The sequence below is a fragment of the Rhinolophus ferrumequinum genome, chromosome 25, assembly GCF_004115265.2.
Source record: "Rhinolophus ferrumequinum isolate MPI-CBG mRhiFer1 chromosome 25, mRhiFer1_v1.p, whole genome shotgun sequence".
Taxonomy (NCBI): Eukaryota; Metazoa; Chordata; class Mammalia; order Chiroptera; family Rhinolophidae; genus Rhinolophus; species Rhinolophus ferrumequinum.
In genome coordinates this window covers 650,454-678,113 of record NC_046308.1, presented here as the reverse complement: position 1 = coordinate 678,113, position 27,660 = coordinate 650,454, and the positions used below count along the sequence as shown (strand labels likewise).

At 61.4% G+C, this 27,660-nt stretch overlaps 1 protein-coding gene across 1 annotated transcript; it reads left to right on the top strand.

Moving 5' to 3' along the window:
- Positions 1-4,750: 4,750 nt before the first annotated feature.
- Positions 4,751-25,675, top strand: ULK1 (unc-51 like autophagy activating kinase 1). Its single transcript, XM_033097897.1, has 28 exons — positions 4,751-5,125; positions 5,373-5,465; positions 5,547-5,588; positions 13,511-13,543; positions 13,802-13,838; positions 14,591-14,764; positions 14,847-14,920; positions 15,092-15,193; positions 15,981-16,039; positions 16,115-16,197; positions 16,491-16,541; positions 16,757-16,845; positions 16,957-17,110; positions 18,082-18,142; positions 18,325-18,414; positions 18,905-19,030; positions 19,509-19,657; positions 19,784-19,870; positions 20,210-20,487; positions 21,155-21,348; positions 21,674-21,783; positions 21,888-22,031; positions 22,409-22,602; positions 22,778-22,950; positions 23,050-23,168; positions 23,377-23,534; positions 23,903-24,038; positions 24,107-25,675. The coding sequence occupies exons 1-28, from the start codon at positions 5,015-5,017 to the stop codon at positions 24,160-24,162; spliced, it is 3,177 nt and encodes a 1,058-aa protein (XP_032953788.1). The 5' UTR covers positions 4,751-5,014; the 3' UTR covers positions 24,163-25,675.
- The last annotated feature ends 1,985 nt before the right edge of the window (positions 25,676-27,660 follow it).

Here is a 27,660-nt window from a genome sequence, read left to right as displayed (position 1 = left end):
GCACCTGGCTACAGTGGCTTGGGACCAGGGGGTGCTGGTGGATGGAGGTGGGGAGGGACAGGAAAGCAGAGCGTGGAGGGGAGAAAGACAGGAGACACACCTGGGTGCCACGCAAGACAGGGAGGACTAGAGGGAGAACAGGCTCCCCAGGTTGGGGAAGCAGGACATCTAACGTTCTGGAGTGGGGTCCTGGGGCTCAGAGGGCCCCTGGGGCAGTTCCGTGAAGCCGCAAGCCCGGTCTCTGCCCTCCACCCAGACCCCGCAGTCGTACAGCCTGGTAGGGGCTGCTGCATGCCCTTAGAATGTTGTGCGAGTCTCCTGTCCTCCGGACAGCAGGGCACTCGTGTCCACGTCAGGCTGAGTCACCCACCCAGCAGGGCACAAGGCCTTGGGCACTCCACTGATGACTTCTGCAGGAACCAGTCTGGCCAGCTGCAGGCTCCAGGCCAGCGTGGGCCTTGCTCAGGAGTTCAAGCGGACTGGAGCCCTCGGGGGCTGGGAGGTGGCTGGTTAAAGCCTGGGGTCCGTGGGCCACAGTGTCTCCCTCCAGGCACCCAGGAATGGCTTCCCTCCTTCTCCTGCGATGGGATATTGGCATCAGGTGTGCCACACCCACCAGCCCCCAGCTCAGCTGCCTTGGGCACGGTGGGGAACCTGCACCCATAGGCGTCCTCGCCATCCTCTCCCACAGGCCCCCTCTACCACCAGTCTGCTTTCTGTCTGCGGATTTGCCTTTGCCTGATGTGGGCCTTTCGTTTCTTTATTTTTTTTTCAACTTTTTTTTTATTGGGAAATATTGAGGGTAAATATTGGGGAACAGTGTGTTTCTCCAGGGCCCATCAGCTCCAAGTCATCGTCCTTCAGTCTAGTTGTGGAGGGCGCAGTTCAGCTCCAACTCCAGTCGCCGTTTTCAATCTTTAGTTGCAGGGGGCTCAGTCCACCAACCCATGCGGGAATTGAACCGGCAACCTTGTTATTGAGAGCTCGCGCTCTAACCAACTGAGCCATCGGCCGCCCTGGTGTGGGCCTTTCACAGAGACAGGATCACATGCTGTGTGGCCTTTTGGGTCGGGCTTCTCTCACTTTACAGGTTCATCCACACTGTGGGATGTGTCAGTATTTCTTTTTAAAATTAACTTTATTGAGCTATGATTCACACGCAATTAAATACACACATTTCAAGAGCACAGTTCAGGGAGTTTTGTCACTGTGAAAAGCCATGTAGCCACCCCCCCGCACCACTACAGAGCATGTCTGTCACCCCAAAGCCCCCTCCTGTCCTTGCCCAGTAGAACCCCCACCCCAAGCAACCAACCAGTGGACCAGGGATGAATGAATCACCCGCAGGTGGGGTCTGCAGTGAGGCGTTTGCGTCTGGCTTCTCCCACTTTGCGTGCAGGGCTTTGAGGCTCATCCACTGTTAGGGAGTAAGCTGTAGTGACCGTGACTTCTTGTAAATTCCCGGGAGTGGAATTGCCGTGTTGGAAGCTCGATTTATGTTTAGTGTTCTGTGCTTTAGGAGACATGGGTATAGCTTGTCCCCTGGGATTGGGGCTAGAAGGGGCTGGCTGCCAGGCCAGGGAGTGGGGCCAAAGGCCACCCAGGATTGAACTCCCGGGAGGCTGTCACCATCCCAACCTTCAGGGAGCCAGCAGGCAAAGCCCCATCCCAACCCCTCCGACAGCCTGGGACCAATAGTGGCCCCGGGGCAAAAGAGGGAGGCCCTGCTTCTGTCTAATCAAAGCCTAAAGCTCCTGAGATCTGGCCCAGGCTCTGAGCAGCTTTGCCTAAAGTCCCATAGAGGAGGACAAAGCCGGTCAGGGAACGAGATCCCAGCTCTGACTTCAGCAGCTCCCTGAGGGCCAGGGAGGAACAGTGTTTTGGACAACTCTTGAAGGCGTCTGCACCATTGTTCTTCCTAATGCTCTTTGTTATTTCTGCCAAGTTCCAGGTGCAGTAGGCTCAGAGGACTTTGGTGACGGGCCCAGGCTCCGCCCAGCGCCTGGAGGGGACCCATCCACTCACCTCAGCTGCCCCACCCACGGTGGGGGAGGGGTCAGGGCTGCAGGCTGGGACCCTCTGGCCCCACCAGCAGTGTTGAGGGGCGGGTCCACCTCTGGGCACTGTGAGCGGTGATCCACAGGAATAGAAGAAAGTCTTAGGGTTTTGCTTGTTCCACGACTGCTCTCTGGAAAAATGACCTAGAACTTGTAAGATAAGGGCAGCAGGTTTTTTCATTGTCACACTGGAGCTTCATTTAATAGCACAGCCCCCCTTAGGATTTCTTAATAATTCAAGGCCAGGGTCGCAGAGGGCCAGATGACAAACATGACTTTGCAGGCCACGCAGCCACTACTGCCACTGCAGCTGGAAAGCAGACACAGACAACACGTGACTGGGTATGACTGGGTTTCAATAAAACTTCATTTACCAAAACAGGCAGTTAATATGGAGAACATACAAAGAACTACAACTCAACCCGATAAAAAACTGGTCAAAGGACTTGAATAGACATCTCCTTAGAGATGACACACAAATGGCCAATAAACACGTAAGAGCATTCTCAGTGTCTGGTCATTAGGGAAATGCCAATCGCAACCAGAGTGAGACACCACCCCACACCTACTAGGATGTCTATTAAAAAAGAAAAGCAGAAAATGACAACTGTTGGGGAGGGTGTGATTCGTGCTGCAGGCGGGAAGGTTAAATGGTCCTGCTGCCTGGTCAGGCGGTCAGCATGGTGGTTCCTGAAAAGGGAACATGGATGTTTACTGCAGTTACCATGGAGCCGTCCCGACCTCAGGGACACTAGGTGGCACTTCAGCTTGGGGGCCATTTTAAACCGTGAAATACCAACAAAAAGCACAAAAATACAAAAAGTGTGGCTGTGAATACACCGCGAGGACAGGTGTTCCCAGGACAGAGCTGGCCCCCAGCAGGGGGGTGTGCCTCTGGGAGACGCACATTTTCTGTGCTGTGCAGAGTGGTGAATGACTGTGCCTGTGGGTACTGATTTGGGGGCTACGAACAAGTGTTGAGTGAGTAGGCAAATGTGCAGACACGGAATCTGAATCGTGAGGCCCGACTGTGGTACGAGATTCCCAGAGGGGAGCAGGGACCGGAGGAATAACCAAGCAGGGATAACCCAAGGGCACGGGTTGGGCGTCCCGCCTGCCCCTCCCTGGCAGGCCCAGTCACTTTTCCCAGTGCCAATTTCACCTCCCTCTCCCTCCCAGCTTTGCCCTGTCTTTTCTGCAGTGAGACAGATCCCTTCCAGGGTGGGCTGGACCCCTGCAGGAGAGTCTGCAGGGGAACTGACTGCCCTCCAGCAGTCCTGGCCCCACTGTTTGCCCTCCCTCTTCTCTGCACTCTCATTCTGTGCACTTACTGCCCATTCTGTCCCCACTTTCACACTGAACTGGAAGCTCCTGGAGGAGGGGACTTTCTCTTTTTCTCCCTGTGGCAACTCCAGGTTAAAAGAGGGAAGGTGAGGATGTGAGGACAGCTGGCTGTGGAAGGTCAGGAGATCCCTGTCCCCTTCCAGCTCTGATGGCCTCTGGCCCAGCTCCGGACCAGGAGGGACTGGGCAGGTGAAGGCCTTCCAGGTCTCGTCCCAGAGCAGCAGCTGGTTCCTGGCCCAGCAGCCTGTCCAAAGGCTGGTGCAACCATTCAAGGCTACCCCTGAAGGCTGGGCCTGGCAGGAGGACTGCCCAGAATTGTGCATTGGCAAAAGCAACACTGAACCTGATCAGAACCATTCACATGAGTCCTGAAGGTGTACAGGGAAAAGAACCGACTCTCCTAAAGCCACCACTGTTAACGGTTTCTTGTGTGAAGGAGATCCTGGCTCTTCCTCTTGCTGGCTGTGTGACTTTGGGCACATTAGCTAGCTTCTCTGGGCCTCAGTGTTTCGCACCTGTGAAATGGGGCTATAACAGCAGGTACCTCATGGACTCATTGTGGGGAATAAATGAGTTAATATACGATAAGACCATGCCTGGCATATGGTGAGCAACGGGTTAGCTGTGATACCATATACCGTGTGTGCATGTCTAGTATATGTATGCATAAACATATATAAAACTATAGTGTGGCGGTATTGTATCCACACCCCCCTTGAGTGACTTTCTAAATGACAAATACTAGCCCAGCTCACTGTTGTGCATCTTGCTTTCACTTAATTATAAACTTTGGAGTGCTTCCCATCTGAGTACACATGTATCTAACTCTGAGTGTAAGAACCCGTGAGTGTAAGAACCCGCTGTGTATTATTGTACAGAAAGGAAGCACCTGTGATTTATCTAACCTTTCCTCTCTGACGGACTTGTGGGCTATTTCCTAGATTCTGGAGCTATTTGGTGGACAGTTTGTCACTACAGGATAGTTTTAAAAGCATAACCTCTAATGCAGTTGTTCTCTTCCTAAGAATTTATTCTACCCAATCCTCAGCGTGGAGTACGTATACCACGTTCCAGGTATTACTGGTGACAGATGTGCGTTCCCGGGATACGCAGACCTTGAGGAACTCAGGACCTGGCTCCCCACCTCCACCTGGGCGGGCCCGCTACTGGCCCTGCCCCAACCGAGAGGACCCGCCCCGTTCTGACCAGGCCCCTCCCCTCCTCTGCAAGCCCCGCCCCATCGCCTGCTCCACCACCCACTAAGCGCGGACATCCGCCAGGCCCTGCCCTCAAGACCCCGCCCCCAGACCCCACCCCCCAGGCGTGCACTGCGCCTGCGCCGGCGTCTCAGGCTCTGGGGCCCTACGGCCGCGGCTCTTTTGTTTCCCGGCCGGAGCGGGAGTCTGAGCCCCAGTCGGAACCGGGTCGAAGCCCCAGTCAGAACCGGGTCGTAGACTGAGTCAGAACCGGGTCGGATAGGAGTGGGGTCGGGATCAGCGGCCGGGCAGGGACTGGGCCTGGCCTGCCCGATGGCGCGCGCCCCCAGCCCGCCGCCCCCGGCCCGCGCCACCGCCTGAGCCCGGCCCACCCGCCCGGCCCGCCCGGCTCGCGCCATGGAGCCGGGCCGCGGCGGCCTGGAGACCGTGGGCAAGTTCGAGTTCTCGCGCAAGGACCTGATCGGGCACGGCGCCTTCGCAGTGGTCTTCAAGGGGCGCCATCGGGAGGTGAGGGCGGCCGGCCCCTCACTTGGGGACCCACCTATGCCCCGGGGACCCACCCCACACCCCAGGACCCCCTACCCCTCGGGGAACCACCCCCACACCCCGGGAACCCACACGTCTCCCGGGGCCCCACATCCCCACTCACACCCCTGGGACCCGCACCGCAGGGTCGTGCCGGGTGCTTCCCTTGCCTGGGGGCGGCCTTAGAAGGATTCCCGGCCCCTGAGGATCATCCTGTCTGGGTTTTCAGAAGCACGACCTGGAGGTCGCGGTCAAGTGCATTAACAAGAAGAACCTCGCCAAGTCCCAGACGCTGCTGGGGAAGGAAATCAAGATCCTCAAGGTGAGCTGGCGCTGGAGGCAGGAGGGGAGAGGCTGGCATCTGGGCCCGCCTGCTCACAGGAAACTTGGGTTTCTGTCCTAGGAATTGAAACATGAAAACATCGTGGCTTTGTACGACTTCCAGGTAAGGCTGGGGGCTGTGGTGGTGGATCTGCTGGGGAGGGAGTTCGTTAAGCTCGCTGGCTGGCCTGTGCACAGCCTCAGGCCCAGGGGGCTTGAGTCCCAGGCCAGCCAAGCACTGCAGACCCCAATCGGTGGTGGACGTCGTCTTGTGTTGGGTGAAGGGGCTGGGCCACCACCATCTGGCCTGCGGTGCTCAGAGGCCTGGCAGGGACCCTGGAGACCTGCCCTCGGCCCAGCTTTCTGTGTGTGCTGGGCGAGTTACCACCTTCCCAGACTGTGTGCCTGGGGACGGGTGGCAGGGCCCCAGGCACCAGCCGCGCATCTCTGTTACTCTGACTGTAGCTTGGCCCTCAGGAGCGTCTGACCCAGTGGCCCTGACCAGGAGTCCTGCCCCAGCCCAGTTCCCCCCTCCCCCCGCCACCCCAATCCTGCCGGCCTGGCCCACCTGTCTGGGCAGGCCCTTTGTTTGTTGACACTGCTCCAGGACCTGCCATTGGCCAGTCTCGCCCTGCGTCAGACTGGGGGAGGGGAGGGGCCACAGGAGATTCCTTCTTGCTGGCAGTTGGGGCCAGCCACCCAGAGGCGTTTGCCTGTGTGATGAGGCCACCTCAGGCCTTGCTGGCCCCAAAGGGCGCAGCTGGGTTCTCCCACAGCCCCCAGGCGCCAGGGCCCGGTGGTGGGGCCCGGCCTCAGTGGCTGTCCTGGACCCTGGGTGCCGACTTCGGGACTGGGGAACCTGAGGCTGCAGATCTGCAGGCCAGAGTGCTGACTAATGGTTTTGAAACCTGTTTACTGAGGCCACGGGACCAGCCCCTGGCTGAGGGGAAGTTCCCAGCCAGGCTGGCTGTGTTTTGGTGGCTGCCTCCCTCCTCCCTGTTCCTTCCCTCCCCCTTCAGAACGGGGCTATGGCCTTGGGGCTATGGCAGGAGATAAGGTGATCTGGGGAGGGCCCAGGTTCAGTGTGGCAGTGGGGACCTGGCAGCCCACATAGAGATGCTATGTCCTCAGGGCCAAGAGGGTGCCCCTTTCCTCCTCCTCCTCCTCTACCCTCTTTATCCTCCCCTGCCCTCCTCTCCCCTCCCCCTTCACCAGCCCCGTCCCGCTGGGCCGCACACCTGGTTGTGGGCAGTGCCACTTCCTCCAAGGTTGGCAGCCTGTGGCTTTCCCTACAGAGGACTGCTTGGAGGCTAGCCTGGCCTCTGCCCTCTGCTGGGGCTTGGTGCTCCTACTCCTTGGGGTGTGGGTAGTTCCCCGAGTCCTGAGATTCCTGTCTGGGACCCAGAAGAAAAAGGCTTTTGAAAATAAGTACTAAATGATTTGGCTTTTTAAAAAAAATGAAACACTACAAATGGGGACATGGAGAAAGGTAATTGTGCTGTCCCTGTCCCTATCCCAATGGGGCCCTGCGTCCCCCAGAGGGACCAGATCCGCGGAGGCTGTTCCTGGGTCCACAGGGCAGCGCCCCACAATAGACACGCTCACGTGCCCATCCCCCACCGCACCTCCACCTCCACCTCCACCTCCACCTCCGTTCTGCGTCTTGGAGAAGGTTCTCTGTCACTCCACACAACTGCTCCAATCCGTATGTGATAAACTACACCCCCTCCTCCCAGGAGAAGTGCCCCCAATTCCCCGTGTGAGGTTAGCACCTCCACGCACAGTGGTTCAGGGCCCAGATGCAGTTCCAGTCCTGGCTCTGTGTGTCCTTGGGCGGGCGTCTCAACCTCTCTGTCCCGCCACCTCTTCCTCCAAAGCAGACCGTGAGCTGTTTGGTTGAATCTGGTCGTAGTAACACTGAGTGAATGTTGGCTGTGGTTTGTGTTGTGGCTACACTTGTGGTCCACCACTTCTCACCCCAGAGCTGACCGCCAGTCCCTGTCGGTAGGACAGGAGGTGGTTCTGGTTTTCTGACACATGAACAGTGTGGTGGTGACCATCCTTGCACTCACCTTTGCCACGTGTGCATCTGCCAGGTAGATTTCTAGAAGTAGCTTCCCCGGGTAAGAAGGATGCGTGCTTTTAGTTTGGGGCAGCTGCTGAGCTATGGTCCCGAGAGGCCAGACTGTGGACAGACAGCAGTACTGCCCCGCAGAGGGCCTGCGTCCCCACTTTCTGGCTGGGCTGCTTGTTAGACGCCTCCTGGCCCATCTGGGAGGCCGAATGGCACCTCTCATGGCTTTGGTTCTCGTGTATTGTGAGTGAACATCGGTCCTCGTGTGCGTGAAAATTAGCTCCTCCTCCTGGACGGTACCAAGGTGAACGGCATGGGCCCCGAGCCACCCTGCCTTTCTCTGAGCCCAGCTCCCCATTTACTTACCTGCGTGACCTTGGGCCAGCTACTCGACCTGCTGGTGCCTCAGCGTGTTACCTGTGAAGTGGGAGGTAAGAGTAGACACCTCCTAGTAGGGTGGTTGTCATGACGACTTGACTCTGTATACTAAGTGCTTGGGTCTGTGCCTGCTCCACTGTGTGCTGCGTAAACGTCACTGACCGGGAGGAGCTCTTTACATGCTGAGGAAAGCCCTTGCGTTACAGATTTCAGATACTCCCCCCAGGTTGTTTTTTTGTCTGATGTTGTGTATTTCGGCCTTGAGGATTAGGGGCATTTGTCAGGCTGATGTGAGTGCCCAGGAAGGGGGGGCCCCTTGACTGCTCTGGTCTCAGGCCCCCACACCTGTGGGGAGGTAGCTGGAGTCCCTGGCCCACAGTGAGGGGTAGAGGGGTGGCCTCACCCCAGTGTGCTGTGCGGTGTCTGGACGTACTGTTGCCCAGGGAGAGTGGCCATCACAGGAATCGGGGCTTGGGGCTATGCAGCCAGGACCAGCCCTGCCCAGCATGCCCTGGGAGGAGGCGTGATGACCATGGGCCTTGCAGACAGTGACCCCTCCCCCTCCTGAGGCCAGCATGCGCCAGGCTGGTTCCCACAGCTGGACGTGACTCACTCATCCCCACAGCAGACCCCCAGCTGTGCTTGCGGGGCCTCCATCATGTCAAGGGAACGGAACATCCTGCCTTAAACTTTGGGGCCTCAGGACAGTGTCAGCCCTTGGCCTTGCTCTTTCCAGACCCCTGGCTCTTGGTGAGGGGGCCCTGTGACTCAGGCGGGGGGCGGGGACGTTACCTCCCTGAGAAGAGCGGGGTGCATGCCGTGCTGAGGCCCCTTGGTACCAGGGTCCAAGGCAGGGGCCTGCACGTAGGCCCAGAGTCCAAACTGTTCTGGAAATGGCCTACAAAGTTGTGTTACTGTTTTAGCTATTTTTGTAAGTTAAAATTTTGAAGTATAATCTATAGCAGACAGGGCAGATCGCAGATGACAAAATGCTTGCTAAAGTGCCCCCTGTGTAAGAACTACAGCGTGGTTAACCCCCAGAAGCCTGGCCCCATTTCCTCTCCATCAGAGACCCCTGGTCCTGCCCTTCGTGGGGTCTCTCTGCCTGCTCGTCCACCTCGCTGGAGCCCGGGACGGCTGCAGGGCATGCGTCCCCTCAGCCTCACACAGGGAAGTTGTGTCATGGGCGTCCCTGGACGGTGGTGCCCGGGACAGAGATGCTGCAAGCGTCTGTGTGCATCCAGTCCACAGAGTTCTGGGGCACGCCCAGCCTGGGCTCAGTGGGTCTCAAAGAATGTGTAGATTCTGTATTTTTTGAGGGTCACCCCAGCTCATGCCTCCCCCGTGACAGGCGTGCCTGCTTTTCTAGAGTCTGGCAGGCCTGTGTGAGGGAAGAAGGGCTGGAGAGGGCAGGCCGGGCTTCCAGCCCCCGGGGAGCTGTCCAGAGAGCCCAGCCTGGGGGCGGAAGCAGCTCTGTCCCTGCTGGCCTGTGGCTTTGCCACCTTCTGAAGCTAAGATGGCCAGCTCCCCAGGAGTTAACTAGGTCAGCACCTGCCTGCCCACCAGACCAGCCCAGGTCACCAAACTGGGCGCGACCGAGGGGATACCTGGGATCCTATGAAGCAAAGCCCCTTAGCGTGCGGGCCTGCAGCCGCGCCTGGGACTGGACGCCAGGGCCCAGGCCTCAGGGCGAGCACCTGTCACCCTTCCTGGGGGCTGCACAGCCGATGGTCGTGACTCGGGTTCCCAGCCAGCTCCGTCCCTCCCTCACCAGCTGTGTGATGAGGGCAGACCTGCAGGAGCTCTCTCTGCCCGTTTCCTCCCCTTGAACAGGCTACGAGGTTGGACTGCCCCGTCCTAAGGGTTCTAGGGTCGCAGGGTGTGGGGCCGATGACCGGAGCACTGAGCGTGGGGCCTAGGTGTTCACAGGGCCTGGTGGGCCCATGCCTCGGCCTCCTGCCTCCTTGTTCACCTACAACGACGTGAGGCTCCCGAGAGCCTGCTGCCTGGGGACGAGGGAGTCTGCCTCTCCTGGAGGTGAGCCCTCTGGGACCCGGCGGCCATGAGGACTCCCAGGAAGAAGGCCTGGTCCTTTCAAGTGTTCACACTGAGTCTAGACCGACTCTCCAGGGGCCCACTTGGTCCCCACTCACTCCCCAGGGGAGCTTGTGAAAAGCAGAGCTAGCACTGGCAGGAGCAGTGGAAGTGGGACCTGAGGCCTGTCTGACTTCTGAGGGGACCGCGGGCCGGGCAGGGCATGGCGGCTGTGCTGACCTCTCCCCCCACACCGGGGTGCTCAGAGAGCCCACTTCCTGGGGGTAGGGGACACCCAGCCACGTGGTGCAGTGACTGCCGGCCTTGTGGTTGGGTCCCACGTTCTCCTGGTCCCTGCGGGGCTTTGCTGGGACCTGGCCTGGTGTTGGCGAGGGGCGGGTGCAGGGGGAGGATGGACTGCAGCAGGCGCCCATGGCCCAGCCCTGGGCGAGTTTCCGTGTTTCCTCTGCGAAGCGGCCCAGGCTCCTGGGCGTCTGAGGGCCCAGGTCACAGGCCAGGAGGGGTGACAGCCCCAGCCGGAAGGGACCTGTCTGTCTGCCCCAGGGCGGTGGGTCTCCTGGGTCTCCCAGGCCTGAATGCTGTGCTGCCTCTGAAACCCCGACCCTCCACACCCTGGACGTCCTGCTAGGCCCAGGGAGGGGACGCCCAAGGTCTCTGCTGAGTGACCTACTGGGGCGGAGGACAGACCAGTGGTAGGAAGGAGCTCGGACCCCCAGATCCCCACGTAGCTGAGAACTGTGGGTCTCCTGCTTGCTGAGGGGCTGTGAGGCCCCAGGGAGGCCCCAGGGAGGCTCGTGGAGGTGACAGGCGGTGACCTCTGCAAGCAAGGGCTTGAGTGGGATTTCTGGGAGCAATGAGCCAGTGGGCAGGGTCGGGACCTGTGGGATGGGGTCGCGGGGGCTGGGCCCTGTGCGGGGATCCCCATGGGTTCTTGGGCACAGAGGGGGACTCTGTTGTCACTTCTGCCACAGAGACCTCCTGGGGGAGGTTGTCCTGGATTCCAGGGGTGCTGCTGGATTAGAGGGCAAGGAGGCCGGGCAGTGGTCCGCACTTCCCAGCCAGCAGTCCTCACTTCTGCGGGCGTCCTTGCCCATTCTCAGGGACGACCCCTGGAGGGTATTCAGCAGGAAGGGACTCTGTCCATCCCTGCCCATGCAGGCTTGGTGGGCGAGTTTGGGGCTTTCCTGGGGAGCAGACTGTCAGAGGACAGGCGAGAGCTGCAGGTGCCTGGGCCCCGACCCCCCTGATCCTCCGGCTGTGTGGCCCAGGGCCAGGGGCTCAGCCTCTCTGAGCTTCTCAGGACGAGTGCCCCAGGTCCCCCAGGGCTCACTGGGGAGGACTGGACTTGGGAGCATGCCCGGTCCCTCAGCGGAGGCGGCCATGGTCAGGGTGGTGGCGGGCGAGGGAGCAGGTGGCCTGGGTGTCACAGGGAGTGGGTGTTGCGATCTCCTGGGTTATTTCTGGGTCCTTATCTCTGGCACCTCCCTCTATCCTCTGCTGGGTGCTCGGCCTGAGAGCCTCCGACTCCCCTGCTGGCTGGCAGAGCCTCCCTCCATCACGTCTCCGCAGTCTGGTCTCTCTGTCTCCCTCTGTCTCCTTCTGTGCCCTGCTCCTGTAGCCTGGGCCTGCCCAGCAGGTCCCCGTGTGACTGGGGGCCCTTGTGTTATCTCTCCCTGGCAGCTGGCCTGGAAGGTTGGTGCTGCAGGCGGGGCTGAGGGGGGCTCCCAGGCTCTCGCCGCTGCGTGGGGCTCCAGGCCAGGTGGGTGGAGCCCACCCCCACCCAGGCGAGCCCCTGCGGGCACGATGGGAGCCTTCTGCGTCCCTGCTGGGGCACACCCTAGTGAAGAGCCTGAGAACGCCCAGTGGGGCATGCTGGAGCGGGCCTGCCTGTGCCAGGGGTGCCCAGCTTGGCCCCAAGGGGTTTCACTGTCAGCCTGGACACACCCTACACCCCAGCCTGTTCCCAGAGGTGCCCCTGCCCGAGACACAACACCCTCTGTTGGTGGAGCACTGTGGGCAGCAGGGGGCTTCTCTTGTTTTGGGGGGCTGACATTCAACATTAACACTGTCACCAGTGGCTTTGTGTCCCCGCTCCTCACCCACTGGGTGGGGTCTGAGGCCAGGCACTGACCTACTGGGGCAGGGAGGCAGAGCAGGGGTCCTTTGTCCTGCAGGGCGGGGGAGGGGAGGCAGGGGCATCCCTGGGATGGGAACGGGGAGGCGGTAGCCCACTGCAAAGGCCACCAAGAAACATCCCTCCTTAGCCCCCTCTCCACCTTCCCCTGGACCTCTTTGGGCCCCGATGCTTTGAGAGCTTTGGGGCCCCGCTGGCAGGTTTCCCCCTTACCTTGAGGGTTAGAAGCCGGAGCTGCCTGTGGAACAGAGCGCTGGTCGTTGTGCTATAGGCTCTGGGGAACAGGGAGGGGCTGCCTCCTGTTTCCTGCAGAGCCCCCCTCAGGGAAGACCCCACCTGAGGAACAGTTGGGGGGACTGTCGGTGGCAGGAGAGCCTCGGGCCTCTCCCACCTGTTTGACGTGGCTTCTTGGGCCTCAGTTTCCTCTTATGGGACCTGGAGATAGCACTGATTGCCTCGAGAAGGAAGTGCCCTGTTGCCCGGTGAAGACCTCAGGTGGTGCAGGGCCCTGTGTGTGTGTGTGGTGTGTGTGTGGTCTGTGTGTGTGGTCTGTGTGTGTGGTCTGTGTGTGTGGGGGGGTGTGGTGTGGGTGTGGTGTGTGTGCATGCACCCGCGTGCAGGGGGAAATTTGGGCGCTGGCCTGGGTACCAGGCTTCTCCGTCTCCTGAGCCTGGGCTGAGCTGAGGATGCTGTGTGTCCCTAAGCCACAGGTGGCCAAGGGCCAAGCTGGACGCTGGCCTGGCAGTGCTGACCTGTAGTTTTGTTGGTGTCCTTGATACCGGAGCCAGGCTGCCCTGCTGACACGTGTCCACGCTTGCAGCCTGAGGGTTAAGATCCTCACACCTGGCCATGTCCCTTCTCAGGGGGCCTGGATTCCCCTGAGTGGGTCTGCCCAGCCAGGACTCGCCACTCACAGAACAGCAAGCTAAGCCCTGATGAAACCTCAGGGCCTGGTCTTACCCTGACCTTGACAGAGAGCTGGGCAGCTGAGGGCCTCCACTGGGCAGCTGAGGGCCTCCACTGGGAGGCAGGGTCCACATCCCACCCCTGACAACTCTCCTGGGACTTCAGCCCCTTCCCTAGACTTGGCAAGTGAATGTTCTGATTAGCTGCTGCTCCTGTCACTCAAGCCCACGTGCAAATGCCACTTGGCTCTCAGATTTACTCATCTCCCGCCCACTGACTAACCAGTTAAGCCCTGGCAAACGGGCCCCAGGATGCCAGGGCAGCTGGTATCCATGCTCACTGGCTGCTCCTGCCTGTAGTCCAGATGGTGTGTGAAGGGTACGAGTGGGTGCCAAGTGCCCAGGTCACACTGAGCCTGAGAGGGCTCTTCAGAGGGCTGGCGGAGTAGGGGCAGGGCAAGCTCCCCTCCACCTCTCACTGCCTCTTCTGTGTCTTGCAGGAAATGGCCAATTCTGTCTACCTGGTCATGGAGGTGAGTTCCTACAGGCCTGGCTGTAAGGACAGGGAGGATGGACCCTTCCAGCATTTGGACCCCTTGTCACCTGGGGCAGGGCAGGCTGCACTGGGTACCCTGGTGGCTTCTTCAAGCATGGATTGTAAGGGACACCTGCCCTAGGGAGGAGACGGACCCCTGAGTGCCCAGGGATTAGGCATAGGATGGTGAGGAGACCTGGGCAGGGCTGGGGGGGTCTGTCCTGGCTGCTGAGTGAGGTGTGTCTCTCTTTTGCAGTACTGTAACGGCGGGGATCTAGCTGACTATCTACACAGTAAGTGGACACCCTATGGCCGGGGGCTGCACGCCCTGGCCCACCCTGACCCCGCCTACGAGCTGGGCTGGCATGAATGAGCCTCCCGTCCTCAGGTGGCCGCTGGGGAAGGTGGGAAAGGGGGGGTCGGAGCCTGTCATGGACATGTTGTGTCGGTGCCATTGGGGATGGCCTCGCGCACAGTCAGTTTGGAAGTGCCCCTGTTGAGTGGGGCCTCCGAGAGCTCCCGGGCCTGCAGGGTCCCCAAGGCACCTGGCTGGCTACGCTACTGGGTGCCAGCTCATCCTGAGCACTCTGGACCCCAGGTGCGGCTGCCTCACTGCAGGGGGTGGGCCGCCCAGGGCCCTGCCACAGGTGGGGGTGGGGGAGTCAGCACAGCCCCCATCTGTTTGTTCAGCCCTCACTTATTGAGGGCCGGGCCCTGGGGCTTATGGCAGAGCCACTGGCTGTGAGCCTTGAGTAGCTGCTGAGAATAATCATAAACTGAGAAAGGAGCAGGGAGCTGCCTGGCAAGGAGGTGACACTGAGCAGGTTGGAGTCGGGCAGGTGGCATGGGGGGAGGAAGGTACCCGCCAGGGCCAGCAGCAGGTGGGCGCCCGGGGCGACCTTGGGGTGGACAGGAGCATGTGGCCATGGTGTGAATGACAGCCCTGGAGACCAGGCTTTAGGAGGGGAGAAGCACCGGGTGGGAGGTCCCTCCCTTGCGCAGGTGCCTGGGTGAGCTGCACCCCCTGAGCCCTGTCTTCCCACAGCCATGAGGACACTGAGCGAGGACACCATCCGGCTCTTCCTGCAGCAGATTGCGGGGGCCATGCGGCTTCTGCACAGCAAGGGCATTATCCATCGCGACCTAAAGCCCCAGAACATCCTGTTGTCCAACCCCGGCGGGCGCCGCGCCAACCCTAACAACATCCGTGTGAAGATTGGTGAGGCCGGGGCCAGTGCGGCTGGTGGGGCGCAGGGAGGCGGGGCCACGGCTGCCCTGCTCACACGTGTCCTCGCCTGCAGCCGACTTCGGCTTTGCCCGGTACCTGCAGAGCAACATGATGGCGGCCACGCTGTGCGGCTCCCCCATGTACATGGTAGGTGGTGGCTCCCAGCCCTGCGGGCCCCGCCCTGCAGCCTCACCTGGGGTGGGGGGGCGGGGCTTGGCCAGCGTGGCTGTAGCACTGCTTCCCACCACCTCTAAGGGTCATTGCACACTCGGTGTCCATTCTTGCCAGGGCCCTGACCTGTGTCTGTGCCCCCTGCAGGCCCCGGAAGTCATCATGTCGCAGCACTACGACGGGAAGGCGGACCTCTGGAGCATCGGCACCATCGTGTACCAGTGCCTGACGGGGAAGGCGCCTTTCCAGGTGAGCGAGCCTGGGTCTGGGCTGGGCTGCTGTCAGCTCGGGGCAGCACGGCCCCCCCTTGTTAGTCTGCAGCCTCCCCTCACTAGGGCGAGGTGGCTCCCCCCTCCCCACCGTGCGGTCACTTCAGGGCCAAGGCCAGAGTGTCCACTGGTTCAGGAGCACGTCTCCTGTGTCCATGTGTGTCTGTGCCAAGTTCATGGCCTCCCACCTGCCCATTCCAATGCTGGTGTAACCCACTGAATTGGTGTCGAGGTCCCAAGCCCTGGGGGGGTGGCTCCCCTGTCCTGTGGGCCTGTGCTTCCTGTGGTGACCTCATGGTCTGACTGGTGGCTGGGCTGTGGCCAGCTTGCCCCACCACGCCTGCCATTTCCTCTGCACCAGCATTGGAGGGCTGTCCCTGGAGGGTGGGGTGCTGCCTTGCCCTTGGCTGTCCTCAGTGCCTGGCACACGGCAGCGCTCAGTGAGTGAGCAGGTGGATGGGCACGTACACGCCAGGTCTCCCCACGGGGTGCTGCCCACTGGAGTGGCGAGCTCTTTCTGGGGCCCTTTCAGGGTGCATGGACAAGCCTTTAATTTCCAGAAGCAAACAACCAGTCAGACTCCTGGCAGAGCGTGGTTACCTGGCCGCCTTTGGGCAGTCCCCATGCTGCACAGCGTATTGGGGAGGAGGGTGGCGCTGTCCCTAAAAGGGTGCGAGGACGCGCCGTCCTGGCCCAGGAACCTTGTGGGATGGAGCGGCTGCCCAGAGCAGTGGGCACTCATGCTATTGTTCCCCCCCGACCCCCAGGCCAGCAGCCCCCAGGACCTCCGCCTCTTCTATGAGAAGAACAAGACCCTAGTGCCCATGTAAGTGCCCCAGCCCCAGCCTGGCCTCTCCCTGAGGACCTGCCCAGGCTGACGCCGCCCTGTGTGCTCCCGCAGCATCCCACGGGAGACCTCGGCCCCCCTGAGGCAGCTGCTCCTGGCCCTGCTGCAGAGGAACCACAGGGACCGCATGGACTTTGGTGAGCTCTGGCTGCTCCCCACACCCCCCACCGGTGCTGCCTGTCTCCCGAGGGCCCCCCTGGGGGCAGGACTGGGTCCAGCACTTGCAGTTCCTTTCCCCGTAGCACAGGTTGAGACACCTGTTTGACGGCAGGAAGCTCTGCTGGGCAAGCCATGTCGGGCCGGGGGGCTGGGTGGAGCCAGCGGTGTCCAGGAGCTGCCAGCTGGGGCTCAGGCCCAGGGGGTCCTTCAACCCGGAGGCCTGGGGTGGGTGCCCTCCTGAGGCCTCATGCACCTCTCCCACCTCCTGCAGATGAGTTTTTCCATCACCCTTTCCTTGATGCCAGCGCCTCTGTGAAGAAGTGTGAGTCCCTGGGGCTGTGGCCCCTGCCCAGAAGGTTGGGGGTTCCAGCTCCTCGCCTCCTGCAGCCTGGGGTTACCATGGGTTCAGTTGATGGGTGCGGCAGGTTTGGGGGGTGGCGGTTGGCCCTGTGCTATTGTCCCTGGGTTCCTCTGTTAGGGGCAGCTGTCCGCAGTGCCAGGGAGAGTGTCCTAACTGCCCTGCCCTGCCCCCGGCAGCCCCGCCTGTGCCTGTGCCCTCGTACCCCAGCTCGGGCTCCGGCAGCAGCTCCAGCAGCAGCTCCACCTCGCACCTGGCCTCCCCACCGGTGAGTGATCGCCAGGGCCGGGCGTCTGTCCCTTGGGGTGGGGGGAGCGTGCAGACTTCCTTCCGCCCAGGCCCTGGGCCGGGTCTCAGTGGCTTCCCCTCTGCCCTGCAGTCCCTGGGGGAAGTGCAGCAGCAGCTACAGAAGACGCTGACCTCCCCGGCCGACGCCGCCGGCTTCCTGCAGGGTTCCCGGGACTCAGGTGGCAGTAGCAAGGACTCATCCTGTGACACTGATGACTTCGTCATGGTCCCGGCCCAGTTTCCAGGTCGGGGCCACAGTGTGTGTGGGTGGGGGTGTGGGGCAGTGCAGCAGACATGCTGCAGGGACCCATGTGCCCGTGTCGCAGACCTGTGTCCATTCATGGGCCCCCAGATGGGCTTCTGGGAGCTGCTACACCAGGTCACCTTAGCCGCAGAATCAATGCCAAGCTGCCAGTGGTTAATGGGTGTGGTGTGGGCCCGCCCTGCTCGTTTCCCCTCCTTGGTAGCGCTGAGTACACCCCTTGCCTGTGTTGCCGTCTCTCGTTTGTGAACTGAAAGCCCCCCAGTGTCCCTCCGGGGGGCACTGCTGTTGCTCTGTATTTGCTGAGCAGATGTACTGAGACCTCAAGGCCCGCCCAGCCCCCCAGAGCCCTGTCCTGGGGTCTCTAGTGCCTCTCATGGCCCTGGCACTTCCTTTCACTGCCCTTGGTCTCCCTGAGACTCTGGGCCCAGGCTGGGGAGGGGTGGGCCCTGGTGTCCACTGGGAGTGGGTGTCTGTGACCCAGGCTGAGCATGTCAGCTCCGCGCTGGCGGGGGAGGGGATGCCCTGTGACCACCCTCAGGCAGAGCAGGGAGGGCGGCGGGAAGACAGGAGCGCTGTGGGGTCAAGACTCCTGGATGAAGGGTCGGGCTCACACTGGGTGCTGTGCACACCTGGCCTGGAGTTGGCTGAAGCTTGGGAGTAGACGGGGGGACCCAGGGTGTCCCTCGAGAACCCCGATGTCCAGACAGACAAAGGGAGTTTCCAGCACAAGTGACAGAAGTGGGGACACGAGAGTGCTGGGCCCAACATGGCGCCCCGGCCCTCCCCCAGGAAGAGGCACCCTTGTTTCACAAAGCCACCATGTCCCCCGCCCCGTGTCAGAATCTTATGTCGGGCCGTCAGGGAGCCATGGCGGGTGAGGTGGCTGAGAGTTCCCACTCGTCCTGATTTGAGAGATGCCTGGGCCCAGCCTTGCCTGTCTCCTGTCTGCAGGTGACCTGATGGCCGAAGCAGCCAGTGGCAAGCCCCCGCCGGACAGCCTGATGTGCAGCGGGTAAGCTGGCCCCAAGCCGCCTCGCTGGGAGAGGGAAACGCTGGCCTCTCACGTGGTTCCTTCGCCCCGTCTGGGCCCAGCAGTTGAGGAAAGGCCAAGTCAGCCTGCCCAGTGCAGGACGGGCCACAGGGAGGGCCAGCGTATGCACACGTTTGGCTGCCCATCTGCTCTGCCCCCACCAGGAGCTCGCTGGTGGCCTCAGCCGGCTTGGAGAGCCGCGGCCGGACCCCATCTCCGTCCCCGCCCTGCAGCAGCTCCCCCAGCCCGTCAGGGTAAGTACCCGCTGGGGCCCGGGCGGGGCTGGGAGTGGGTCCACAGGAGAGGGGCTTCCCCAGCCCCGAGTTGGCTGTGCAGGTGGCCATTGTGTCCAGGGGCCTGCCTTCATGTGGGCCTGGCAGGACACTGGGCTCCTTGTGTGTGATCAGCAGAAGCACCGAGGTGGCAGGGTGTGGTACTAGGCGTGGGTGCCTACGGGACCCACTGGAGACCAGCACCAGCAGCACCCTGGGCCTGCAGGGTGGGTGGCGTGGGCTCCCAGAGCTGGCAGGAGCTGGCCCTGCCATGCTGTGCTGCCCCCACTCCCACGGTGTGTCCCATGGCTGGCCCCAACCAGGAGCCACCTGGGTGCAGGGAGCGGAAGGGGTGAGGTATGAACCTCCTGGGCCTGATGACGGCAGTACTGGGTGTGTGCAGGACGTTTGGGCCTGGGGTTCAGCCCAGTGCCATGTCCAGTGACCCTCCACCACATCGCTCCACACGCAGGCGGGCCGGCCCGTTTTCCAGCAGCAGGTGTGGCGCGTCCGTCCCCATCCCAGTGCCCACGCAGGTGCATAACTACCAGCGCATCGAGCAGAACCTGCAGTCGCCCACCCAGTACCAGACCCCACGGTGAGCGCAAGGCCCCGGTGGCCAAGCATGTGCCCGAGGACTGTAGTGAGAACCCCCCACTGCTGCCCCCTTGGAGAGGCGCGGGGCCGGTCCCATGCACAGCTGTGCGGCCTGCAGTCTGTGTAACTCAGCACTGCCAGTCGCTCAGCGGGCATACTGGGATTCCAGCCCTATGACAGCTCTGGTGGGTGTCAGCAACATGTCTTGAGTTTACAAAACCAATATTGATTTTGGCAAATGTCAACAGGCAGAAGTAAGGAAAGGAGAAGAGGGCACTTCTTTTGTAATTCACAGCATGCCCTGTGGGCTGGTGGTCGTCTTGGCAGGGACCTCGACCTTGGGCCTGACACTGGGGCTCCCCACCTCGTAGCTGTTGCTTCAGGCCAGAGAGTGAAGGGCACAAGCCATCTGGTCTTGGCCATGGCTCTCACAGGACATGGCTGGGGGACTCGCTTCCTTACTCCTGCCATGTCCCCAGGTCCTCTGCCATCCGCAGGTCGGGCAGCACCAGCCCCCTGGGCTTTGCACGGGCCAGTCCGTCACCCCCATCCCATGCCGAGCATGGCGCCACCCTGGCCAGGAAGCTCTCCCTGGGCGGGGGCCGGCCCTACACACCGTCTCCACAAGGTGAGCCCCTGCACCGCTACTGGGTACAGCCTCTGAACTTGGGTAGGACTGGGGGTCTGCACGGCCAGGGTAGGGGCACGCCATCTCCATCTGGGGCGTTGACCTTGGCAACCCCTTTTCCCCAAGTTGGAACTATCCCCGAGCGGCTGGGCTGGAGCGGGGTGCCCTGTCCTCAAGGAGCTGAGATGCGGGCTGGCAGGTCCCCTCGTCCAGGTAGGTGCAGCACCCTGGGCGTGAGCGTGGATCTGGGGAGGGGTGGGAGACCCCGATTGACCTCCCGCACTTGGGGTGGTGCCATATTCCTGAACTCACAGCCTTCACCTTACAAGTAAAGGGAAAGTAGAAAATCCTGTGAGACCAGCTGTGAGACTCGTCTCCCCTACGCTTCTCCATGCTGTGTGACCTTGGGCGGTGTCCTCAGATGCACGGTGGGGCAGTGCCGCGCGGTGGCTGTGAGGGCAAAGGGTACAGTGTACAGACCTGACGCCTCCACACGCGTTCTGGCTGGGCAGCCCACGGACGGCAGTGACCGCCTGTCCTGTGTCACCTTAGGTTCCTCCGTGCCTGAGCACGCGCCCCTCACCACTGGGCTAGGCTGCCGTCTGCACAGCGCCCCCAACCTGTCTGACCTGCATGTCGTTCGCCCCAAGCTGCCCAAGCCCCCGACGGACCCACTGGGGGCTGCATTTGGCCACCCGCAGGCCAGCCCCCCTCAGCCGTCCCACGGGTCCCACGGGCTGCCGTCCTGCCGGCTGCTGCGTGGCTCGCCTAAGCTGCCCGACTTTCTGCAGCGGAACCCCCTGCCCCCAATCCTGGGCTCCCCCACCAAGGTAACGGGGCCCCAGTGTTCTGTGTGGTGGGTGGGAGTGGCTCGTCCTGGGAAAGACGTGCTCAGTCTGAATATCACCTTCCTCCCCTCTGCTCGGCCACCTCGCTTTCTGCCTGCAGGGTTTCCATAGGACATGGGGCCCTGAAATCCAGAGGCACTGCCATCAATGCTGAGATCTTTTGCACTGGCTGTTGGCTGGCTCCATGAGTCTCCCATTTACATGTGGGTGCCATGTTCCCATGGCAGACTGGTCCCCAAAGAAAACGCATCTGCTGTGAGGCCCTTAGCAGAGGAGGTGTCCCGACCCTGCCCATTGGTCCACAGCCTTCAGAAAGCCCAGGCTGCCACCCTTGGAAAATTATTTGGTCCACCCCCCGGACTCAGTTTTCCTGTCTGTGACCTGGGGCCAAAACATGTAGCCACCTCCTGGTGTCCGTCAGGGCGCAGGGTACGTGTGTGCGCACGTGGCTCTTTCTTGCAGCACAGAGTGACGTTGGCCACCTGCAGGTTTCACACCTTTGCCATGAAGGCGGGGTCCTGGAAGCTTGGGGCTCTGTGGCCAGGGCCCTGAAGAGGCAGCCAGTGTTGCCCGGCAGTTGCAGTGTTCACTGCGGCGTGGTGGGGGCCCCGGTGAGGGGGCCATTCTCAGCACCCTCTGCCCTTCCTAGGCCAGGCCTGCATGTGACTTCCCCAAGACCCCCAGCTCCCAGAGCTTGCTGAGCCTCCTGGCCCGGCAGGGCGTGGTCATGACGCCCCCTCGGAACCGCACGCTGCCCGATCTCTCTGAGGCGGGTCCCTTCCAGGGGCAGCAGCTGAGCCCTGGCCTGCGGCCCCCGGAGGACACCAAGGGCCCCTTTGGCAGGTGAGTGGGCGGGACCCCCGTGTCTGTCACTTGCTCTCACCTGCAGTCTGTTGGCACCCCGCAAGGCTGGGATTGGGCCTGCACCTTGTCCCCTCTGCTACCCCGTCTGAGCCTCAGTCTGTGGGTCTGTGTGAGGTGTGACAGTGTCTGTTCCTGGGGTGGGCGGGAGGACCCAAAAGCCTGCACGGGTGCAGCTCTAGGTGTGGCTGGCAGCAGTAAGCACTGCCTAAGGCGGGTTATGGTGTCGGACGGGGGTGGGGCCGGGGCCTGGGTGCCGCCTTGAGTCCCAGGGCAGCTCATTGCTGCCCTTCCCCTGGCCCTGCAGGTCCCTCAGCACTGGCCGCCTCACCGACCTGCTCCTTAAGGCCGCGTTTGGGACACAGGCCCCTGACTCGGGCAGCACGGACAGCCTGCCTGAGAAGCCCATGGAAATCAGTGCGTGTGGCCGGGGGCTGAGGGGGCCAAGGGGGCTGAGGGGCCCTGGGGGGCTGACAGTACCCAGGCAGGAAGGCCCTGAGCACCTCCTCTCCCTCTCACAGCGCCCTCTGCTGGCTTCGGAGGGAACCTGGAGCCCGGAGCCCGTGCTGGGGGGGCCAGCAGCCCTTCCCCTGTGGTGTTCACCGTGGGCTCGCCCCCGAGTGGGGCCACACCGCCCCAGGGCCACCGCACCAGGATGTTCTCAGGTGAGGACTGTCACAGGGCCCCTCGCAGGTGGGACAATGCTGGACCCCCCCGGACACCAGTCCGTATCCAGCTAGACTGGGATGGTCGTCCTTGAGGTGTCAGGAGTCCTGGGCTTGAGGGCTCCCCAGGCCGAAAGCAGGCACACAGACAGGCCTCCCCTCCCCAGCCCAGCCTCTGGACTTGAGGGTCCCACCTACAGTAGGTGGGGGGCCAGGAGGGGCAAGGCCTCCACTATGGGTTCCACTTGGAGTAGGAGGGAAAGAATGTAAAGCGAGGCCCAGCTGCCCAGAGGGGTGGGGATGGGTTTTGTGCCATGGAGTCATGGAGTGGCGCACCGGAAGGTGGGAGCTATCCTCAATCAGGCCTCCCCCCACAGTGGGCTCCTCCAGCTCCCTCAGCTCTGCTGGCTCCGCCTCTGCCCGCCACCTGGTGCCCGGAGCCTGCAGTGAGGTGGCCCCCGAGGCCCTAGCCCCTGGCCACTGCTGCAGCTTTGCTGACCCCGTCACCGCCAACCTGGAGGGGGTCGTGACCTTCGAGGCTCCTGACCTCCCTGAGGAGACGCTCATGGAGGTGAGGGGGGCTGCGGCCAGGTGTGAGGGCCGACGCTGCCGCCCCCGCTGGAGCGCATGCACCTTGGGGGTGTCGGGCGTGGGCTCTGTCGGGAGGGGCGAGCGGAGGCCTCCAGGTCTGGGCTCCCTAGAGCACCGCGGTCCTGGTCCCTGAGATCTCACCCTTCTTCTCGCAGCAAGAGCACACGGAAATCTTGCACAGCCTGCGTTTCACGCTCATCTTTGTCCAGCACGTCCTGGAGATCGCTGCCCTGAAGGGCAGTGCCAGTGAGACGGCTGCGGGCCCCGAGTACCAGTTGCAGGAGAGCGTGGTAGCCGACCAGATCAGCCTGCTGAGCCGCGAGTGGGGGTGGGTGTGCCCGGTGGGCCTGGTGGGGAGGCGGCCTGGGGTGTGGGGCCTCCGAGCCAACTGACATGCCTCCCACGCCACGCCGCACCCCACCCCCAGCTTCGCAGAGCAGCTGGTGCTTCACCTGAAGGTGGCCGAGTTGCTGTCCTCCGGCCTGCAGACCGCCATCGAGCAGATCCGGGCTGGCAAGCTCTGCCTGTCATCCACCGTGAAGCAGGGTGAGTGTGGGCTCCACGGCCCCTGAGAGTGTTTGAGGCAAGAGACTGTGAACTCAGGGAGGAGGGCAGGGTGACCAGTGTGAGAGGCTGAAGTTGCCTGGAGCAGGCCCAGCCCCGTGGGGGAGCAGCTGGGGACTCGGGGCACAGGAGGGCCCAGTCTGTGTCCCGGAGCAGATCCCCCCAGCCAAGCTGATGGCTGCCCCCACAGTGGTCCGCAAGCTGAACGAGCTGTACAAGGCCAGTGTGGTCTCCTGCCAAGGCCTGAGCCTGCGGCTACAGCGGTTCTTCCTGGACAAGCAGCGGCTCCTGGACCGCATCCAGAGTGTCACCGCTGAGAAACTTATCTTCAGCCATGCTGTGCAGACGGTAGGGGCAGGGGCGGGAAGGTGCGTCCCCGGCCACACCCTCCCTGACACTCAGTTTCCCCAACTGTTAAATGAGAAGCCTGCTTTCCAAGCCTCTTACAGGCGAGGCGGCTCCAGAAGAGACCGACGCAGGCACCCATCTCCGAGCCTGGCCTGCTCCGTGCACTGCCTCGGAGGCGGTGCCATTTATCTGTGTAGTTAAAACGCGCACTGACCAGATAGTGCAGAAGTCGGCCTCCTCTGCAGGGGTGACCACTCACCGCCCTGGGGTGGGGTTGGCCGTGTGTCCGACCTGTGGCCCCCAGCTGCCCACGGCCACACGGGCATCTGCTCAGACCCCTGTGCCGCCCCACCCCGCCCCCTGAGCAGGTGCAGTCGGCTGCCCTGGACGAGATGTTCCACCGTCGGGAGGACTGTGTCCAGCGCTACCACAAGGCCCTGCTGCTCATGGAGGGGCTACAGCAGCTCCTCACAGACCAGGCGGACGTGGAGAACATCGCCAAGTGTGAGTGCCTGCCTCCTGGGGGGACGTGGGGGGGCGCGGGCATCGCTCACGGGCTCTTCCGCCCACAGGCAAGCTGTGCATCGAGCGGAGACTCTCAGCCCTGCTGACCGGCATCTGTGCCTGACCTCCCGGGAGCCCGGCCCGCCATGCCCAGGGGCTGGACCTTTTCTGCTGATCCCATGGCTGGGGGACAAGCCTGCGGCCTGGGAAAGGACCGCGTCCACACCCTGTATCCACAGCCAGGTCTCCAGCCGCATCTCCGTTTCCGGGCTCTGGCTGGCACTGAGCTTCAGGGCCCTGGAGGGCCTGCACAGAATCTCAACCCAGGCCAGTCCCCCGGCTGCCTCAATGGCAGGTGGGGACGTGTGGGTGTCCCCCGACCCCTGCCAGACCAGCGTAGCCCTGCTGATGACAAGCAGGGACCCACTCAAGCCAAAGCCACCAGACCTGCCCAGGGGCCCCGCCCAGAAAAAGGTGCGGGCTCGTGGCCCCCTCTCCTTCCCTGAGAGCACCACCCAGCTTTGTGAATCACCGAGCACTTTATGCAGGTGGACCGGCACCGGACTGCCCGCTCAGCCCCGGCCGTGGCACACATCCATATACATATATACAGATACACAGATACACAGATATGCAGAGCCGTGCGCCTGAGGCTGAGCCTGCTGCCCTGGACCTGGCCCCCAGGAGGCACAGCGTCTTATTTAAATGTTCTTTTAGGGACGCACGGTATGAAGCACCGAGCTTTCTAAACCCAGAACAGACATGGCAGTCTTTCACACTTTACTCCTAAAATGTGTCTTACTTTCTGCAGCTCTTTTTTCTTTTTTAAGAAGAAAACTCGTAGGTGTTTAAGACGTTTTGTTTTGCGAGGGTGGGGGAGGGGAGGGCCCAGCTTCGCGTTAGGGAGGATGCTGAGACAGGAAGCCAGGCACACCGTGTGTGGCTGGCTGTCCTCCTGTCCCGCCTGTTAGGGCAGCCAGACCCCTGAGGATGGGTAGGTGAAGGGGGAGTGTTTTGTACAAAAACCTCCCCTTCCAGCTTTCACAGTAGGTTTTCATGTCACATCCCTGCCCCAGGTCCTGGCTGCCAGCAGGGGGGTCAGAGGGAGGCCCACCGTCAGGGTTCCAGGGGGCCTTTCCTGTCTGCCCAGGTCTGCCCAGCCCACCAGAATGTACCCCCAAGAGTGCAGAGGAAGCCTGGGCGAGTCCAGGCACCCGGCCAGGGCAGTAAGGTCTATTCCATAGACCCAGACAGATGCACACGTGTTTCTTTCTCTGCAATACTTGAAATATTGCCCTGTGCTTGGACTTAGACGGAGAAGCCCTGTGACTTTCTTTCCTCGTCACCCGGTAACTCTATTTGTTCCTTGCTGCATGGAACGTGTTCCTATTTATTGCTTTATGGTCGGCTGGCTCCATGGGAGGGACCTCAAGCAGCTGCCCAGTCCCTCAGTGGCAGCCGAGTGTGCCCCCTGTGCGAGCTTGGGGCCCTGGCCTGCTGGGACGTGCTGCCAGCCGGTCCTGCTCCATGAGGCAGCACTCGACCCCTCATCGACTTTAAAAGCAATTTTGTGTGACCCTCCCAGTTGTGTTAAATTGTGTAATACACGTTTAAGGAAATAAATCTCTGGAATTGTTGAGTGGTGTTACTGACGATTACTTTGTCACTCTCTGGGTTCCTGTCACCTGGAGTTTGGCCCTGCGCACGCACAGCAGCCGGGCTCAGCTTCGGGAGCAAACTCCCAGGGCCAGGCTGGGGCGTTGTGCCTGTGTGCCCCTGCCGTGCCCCCGCGGAACCGGCTCACCGGGTTTTGGGGGTCGCTGACGAGGAAATGCAGCTTGTGTGGCGACTCATTGGACCACTGAGGAAGCAGCGCCAGGCTTTCCCCGCAGCCACGCCGTTTCAGCAGTGCGGGAGGGTTCCCGTCTCCTCGTCAGTGCTGCTCAGTCTCCACCTTGTTATTCCGCACTGACCAGGGTGAGCGTTGGCGTGTACATGATGCCCAGTGACCTCGGGCGACTTTTCATGTGCTTATTGGCCATTTCTAGATCTTCTCTGGAGAAATGTTTATTCAAGTCCTTTGGCCATTGTCGAACTGGGTGGTTGCTCTTTCTAATGTTGAGTGGTAGGGGTTGCATTTTTTTCAACTACATAATGTTTTGATAAGTTAAAAATAACTCATAAATTACCAAAAAGGCTAACCGCGATGTGAACTGAAAGTTCATGGAGCGGTAGCAGTACAGGAAGTAGGAGGTGGGGCCTCGGAAGGCGGTCCCGGTGGGCCTGCTCCAGTCTGGCTTCCTGAAGTGTGAACGCTCATCTCTGCAGAAGGAAGGGCTGCGCCCCAGGGAGCCCCATCCCCTGCGGGGCTCCTGCTATATTAGTAACAGGAACACACGCCCAAAGGGGATGAAGACAATCAGGGCATTGTGCTATTGCGACATTAACAGACCTCATTTTTACAGAAAGATTGTGCAGAAAGTACAGTTCCCATGTACCCCGCCTCCCCCTGCCTCAGTTTCCCGTTATTCAGACCTTGCATTGGTGGAGTACGTTTGTTACAATTGAAGCTACACTGCCTGCCCATCACAATCACCAGAGTCTGTAGTGTACGCTCAGTGGGTTTGAACAAATGTGTCATGACACGTATGTCATTATGTGTCACACGGGGTCGTTCCTCTGCCCTAAACACCCTCTGTGCTCCGCCTGTTCACCCCCCACCCCAATCCCTGATCTTGTCACTGTCCCCATAGTCCTGCCTTTCCCAGAATGTCACAGCGTTGGGATCACACAGTGTGCAGCCGTCTCCGACTGGCTCCTCTCACTCAGTCACATGCACCGAAGGTCTCTCCACGTCTCTTCCCTGAGAGCTCACTTCTGTTTAGTGCTGGATAATACTCCACTGTCTGGATGCACCACAGTTTACTTATCCCTCACCTACTGAAGGACGTCTTGGGGCTTCCAAGTGTTAGCAGTTATAAATAACAGCTGCTGTAAATGTCCCCGCAGGAGCTTGCTGCTAAGGGTTGGGCCCAGGAGTCCTGGGCCTGGGGGTGCAGTGACCATGCAGGACAACCTCAAAGTCCCCTGCAGGTTCACAGTGTGCCCAGGCCCCTGAAGGCCCCTCAGCCAGGAAGGCTGGGCTCCGGCACCTGCCTTGCCTCAAACTTTGGCCCCCTTGGTGCTTGTCCCAACCCCACAGACCTCAGTTTACCCTCCATAGAATGGACATGCAACCAAGATCACCTGCTGTAGCTGATGGGGTTGAGGAGGGAGCAGGTGTGGAGGTGCTCTGTGTGTAGGTGGGGTGCTCTGTGTACAGGTAGGGGTAGGGGTGCTCTGTGTGAAAGTGGCCAGGTGCTTGCTAATGCTGCTCAGCCACCTGAACTCCCCAGGTCACAGGTGATCTTGACTGACCTCATCCCTGGAACCGGGGGGTGGCTCTTTCTTCCCTTCCGCAGAGGGGAGGGTTGTCTTGGGGGGAGGTCATTTAGTACAAGTGAGCTCTTTTTCCACCAGGCCTAACTTGTGAGCTAGAGGAGACGTGTCAGCACCCACGAGCCCACTTTCTGCCTCTAGATTTGCCTGTTCTGAACATTTCACACTCATGGAATCACACGGC